General features: G+C 43.6%; 1 protein-coding gene across 1 annotated transcript in view; it reads left to right on the top strand.

Moving 5' to 3' along the window:
• The window catches only part of Fam120c (family with sequence similarity 120C), a 130,919-nt gene that overhangs the window by 34,191 nt on the left and 91,974 nt on the right, over positions 1–4,754 (top strand). The window contains exons 2-3 of the mRNA XM_013035804.1: positions 2,393–2,639; positions 3,707–3,789. Of these exons, the coding sequence (XP_012891258.1) occupies positions 2,393–2,639; positions 3,707–3,789 (330 nt within the window). The remainder of the gene's footprint in view (positions 1–2,392; positions 2,640–3,706; positions 3,790–4,754) is intronic.

The raw sequence follows: 4,754 nt of genomic DNA, 5'->3' as shown, positions 1-4,754 counted from the left end.
TAAGTGGCGCTGTGGCTCAAGTGGTAGAGTGCTAGCCTTGAGCTGAAGAGCTGAGGGACAGCGCCCAGGCCCAGAGTTCAGGCCCCACAACTGGATCCCCCCCAAAAAAAAAGAAAGAAAAAGAGATTGTGAGATAAGCACTGGTGGCTCGCACCAATAATCCTTCATACTGAGGAGGCTGAGATTTGAGGATCACAGTTTGAGGCCAGCCTCAACAAACAAATCCCAGAGTCTTAATTAACCTATAAAAAGCTGGAAGTGAAACTGTCAAACAATAGAACGCCAGCCTTGAGAAAATAAAACTAAGGGGGAGCGTGAGGCCTTGAATTCAAGCTCTTGCACTAGCACAAAAACAAGGATAAAAAAAACTGTGTTGAAGGAAAAATTAGTTTCAGTGGTTTTGCCATTGCATCTTCATTGCCCTAAGTTACCATCACAATGATTGGTAAGTTCTTAGTTAAGATGGGAAAGGCAAGCCAGAGTTCCAGTGGCTCATGCCTATAATTCTAACTACTCAGGATGGTGAGATTTTAGGATTGTTGTGTGAGGCCATCCTGAGCAGGAAAGTCCAAGAGACTTTTGGTTGGTCGTGGGGCTTGATTTCTGGGCCTGGACACTGGACACTGTCCCTCAGCTCTTCAGCTCAAGGCTAGTTCTCTACCACTTGAGCCACAGCACCACTTCTGGTTTCCTGGTGGTGGAGATATGAGTCTCACAGCCTTTCCTGCCTGGGCTGGCTTTGAACTATGGTCCTCAGATCTCAACCTCCTGAGTAGCTAGGATTTTAGGTGTGAGCCACCAACGCCCGGCTCCATGAGACTTTTATCTCTAGTTAGCCAACAAAAAGCTAGAAGTGGAGCTGTGGCTCAAGTGGTACATTGCCAGCCTTAAGTAAGAAACCAAAGAGACTGTATGTACCCAGGTTGTGAACTCAGCCTAGTACAATATTTTAAAAAGGCTTAAGTTTGTTTGTGTTTGTGTGTGTAGGAAAGTAGCATAGGCTATAGAGTTTGGCATTTCAACTATTAACTGGAGGTCTTGAACATATTCCAACAAATAAGGAAGAACTATTGTAATAATAGCTTATGAAGTTATTGCAAGGTTAGTGGGCATGCAGTGGGTTTTGAACAGTGCCTGATAACTTAATTGATAAGTAATATTACTTTGCTACTTGAGATGTAGATAGTTTACAATATACTCAAACATTTTGTACTGACTTCCCTACAATCAACTGGAGAGATGGTACTGCCTCTCTTTTCCTAAAGCGGCTGTTTATTTTTTGTGCTGACTATGGGACTTGGAGTCAAGGCCTGGGTACTATACTTAGCCTTTATTTTTTATTTTTATTTTTTGTCAGTCATGGGGCTTGAACTCTAGGCCTGGGCGCTGTCCCTCAGCTCCTCAGCTCAATGCTAGTACTCTACCACTTGAGCCACAGTGCCACTTCTGGCCTTTTCTGTTTATGTAGTGCTGAGGAATTGAACCCAGTGCTTCATGCATGCAAGGCAACCATTCTACTGTTGAGCCACCTTCCCAGCCCCTGTCCTTAGCTTTTTTGTTCAAGGCTGGCAACTCTATCCCTTGAGCCACAACTGCACTTCCATATTTTTGGTAGTTAATAGGAGGTAAGAGTCCCTTGGATCCATCCTGTCTTGGATGGCTTTGAGCCTCACATCTCAGCCTCTTTAGTAGCTAGGATTACAAGCATAAACTATCAAAACCAAGGCTGTTTGGTTCTTTTTTTTTTTTTTGCCAGTCATGGGGCCTGAACTCTGGGCCTGGGCACTGTCCCTCAGCTCTTCAGCTCAAGGCTAGTGCTCTACCATTTGAGCCACAGCGCCACTTCTGGCTTTTTCTGCTTATGTGGTGCTGAGGGCCTCAGGTGTACAAGGCAAGCACTCTACCACTGAGCCACCTTCCCAGCCCTGTTTGGTTCTTTTTAAGAGTGTTTTTTTTAAGCTACATATAATCACGTGCATGTATGTGTACGTGTGTGTGTGTGTGTGTGTGTGTGTGTGTGAGAGAGAGAGAGAGAGAGAGAGAGAGAGAGAGAGAGAGTTGGGTCTTGAACTCAGGGCCTGGGCACTGTCCCTGAGTTTTTGTGCTTAAGACTAGTGCTCTACCAGTTAAGCCACAGCTCCATTTCTGGCTTTTTGCTAGTTAAATGGAGATAAGAGTCTTTTGGACATTCCTACCTGGGCTGGCTTTGAACCACTGTCCTCAGATCTCAGCCTCCTGAGTAACTAGGAATATAGGTGTGAGCCACCAGTGCCTGGTTAGCTTCATGTAATCTTAAATTTCACCAAATTTTACATTGGGTTACTAAGCTTTCTGATTTCTGACAAAGCCAATCAGTTTCTGTGACCTGATACATTCTTTTTTTCTTTCCTAGGTCTTTCAGAGCCTTGAAGACCACCATTTGGAAGTGGTGGCTTTTTTTCGGGACAATGGCTTTCATGGCCTTCTTGCTCATGACTCCGAGTATGCTCTCTACAATATTCCCTTTTACTACAGTTCTCATGCTCTGAAGCTGAGCTGGAATGGAAAGAACCTCACTACCAACCAGTTCCTGATGCAAGAGGTAGCCAAGCAGCTGGGTCTGAAGCGGATGAATTTCCCCATTTTTGCAGCACTACTAGGTAGGTAGTTTTCCCCTGTATTGTTTTTTTTTGAGTCCAGTCGTGGGGCCTGAACTCTGGGCCTGGGTGCTGTCCCTCAGCTCTTCAGCTCAAGGCTAGCGCTCTACCACTTGAGCCACAGCGCCACTTGCAGCTTTTTTCTTTTTGCTTATGTGGTGCTGAGGAATCGAACCCAGGGCCTCATGCATACAAGGCAAGCGCTCTACCACTGAGCCACCTTCCCAGCCCACTACCACTTTTTTTTGTTCTACCACTTTAAACCACAGTTCCACTTCAGTTTTTGAGTGGTTAATTGGAGATAAGAGTCCCATAGGGACTTTTTTGCCCAAGCTGGCTTCAAATCATGATCCTTAGATCTCAGCCTCCAGGGTAGCTAGGATTATAGGCGTGAGTCATTGTTGCTAGGCTAGAGGTGTTTTAAGAAAACATTTGTACCAGGAAATGGAAACAAGAGGTTTTTTATTTTTGCTTTTGTTTTTGTTTTCTTCTTGTCTTATTTGTTTCTCTGTCTTTGGGAGAGTAAAGAAAGGCACAGAAATGGAGGGACAAAGGTGAACAAATGTAGCAGTGGTACTCACTAGACACCATGTTGAAAATGAACTATACGGCTTGTGGGTGAGTTGGGAGGGAAAAACTGGGAGAGAATCGAACATTGTCCAAAAAGAAATGTTACCAGCTGGGCGTTGATGGCTTATACTTGTAATCCTAGCTACTCAATAGGCTGAGATCTATGGATCTTGGTTTGAAGCCAGCCGGAGAAGGAAAGGCTGTGAGCCTCTTATCTCAAATGAACCACGAGAAAACTGGAAGTGACACTGTGGCTTAAAGTGGTAAGAGTGCTAGCCTTGAGCAAAAAAGCTCAGGGACAGTGCCCAGGCCCTGAGTTCAGGCCCCACAACCAACCAACCAACTAATAAATAAATAGTCACAATTTTTAAAAAAAGAAGAAATGTACTCTACCTGACTTATGTAACTGTGACCCCTTTGTACATCACCTTTATAATAACAGTAAAAATTTCTTAAAGAAAATATTTGTGTATTTAATGAATGACAAATGTACTTTATAGGTAACCACATTCTCCCAGATGAGGACTTGGCTGCCTTTCACTGGAGCTTGTTGGGACCAGAACATCCTCTTGCATCACTGAAGGTAATGTGTACCATTTTCTACTTGTACAGATTAGGAGATAACAGGATTTTTGCTTTTGTTTTTGGCCAATCCTGGGCTTGAAATAAGGGCTTGGTACTGTCCCTGAGCTTTCTGGGTCAAGGTTAGTGCTCTCAAAACATGCTTCTAGCTTTTTGGTTGTTAACTGGGAACGAGAATCTCAATCTTTCTTGTGTGAGGTGGCTTTGAACCCTGATCCTCACATCTCAACATTCTGAATAGCTAGCATTATAAGGTTGAGCCACTATATGTGGTGACAATAGTTTTGAATGGAGTTTGGTGGAGTAATTATCTTTCATTCCATTTAAAATATTTAGCATATGACTCCAGGAAATAGAAACAAGGCTTTTTTTTTTCTTTTTTGCTGTTTTTTTTCTTTTCTTTTTGTTCTGTTTGTTCATCTTTGGGAGGAGAGTAAGGGGAGTCACAGAGATGGAGGGACAGGGGCTGGGAAAGTGGCTCAGTGGTAGAATGCTTGCCTTGCATGCCTGAGGCCCTGGGTTCGATTCCTCAGCACCACATAAGCAAAAAGAAAAAAGCCGGAAGTAGCACTGTGGTTCAAGTGGTAGAGCGCTAGCCTTGAGCTGAAGAGCTGAGGGGTAGCGCCAAGGCCCAGAGTTCAGGCCCCATGACTGGACCCCCCAAAAAAAAAGAGATGGAGGGACAAAGGGTGAACAAATGCAGCAGTGGTACTTACTGGACACTGTGTTGAAGTGAACTCTATAAATTGTGGGTGGGGATGGGTGGGAGTGCAAGGAAGGGGTGACATTGTCCAAAAAGAAATGTATTGACTTGTGCAAGCATAACCACTCTATGCATCACTTTTATAATAAACATTTAAAAATTTTTTTTGGCTTCTGTATTCTTTTTTTTATTTTTATTTTATTTTTTGTGAACATACTGTACAGAGGGGTTACAATTACATGGGCAGGATAATGTGTACATTT

This window comes from Dipodomys ordii, unplaced genomic scaffold, assembly GCF_000151885.1.
Source record: "Dipodomys ordii isolate 6190 unplaced genomic scaffold, Dord_2.0 Scaffold221, whole genome shotgun sequence".
Taxonomy (NCBI): domain Eukaryota; kingdom Metazoa; phylum Chordata; class Mammalia; order Rodentia; family Heteromyidae; genus Dipodomys; species Dipodomys ordii.
This window is presented reverse-complemented; position numbering and strand designations above follow the sequence as displayed.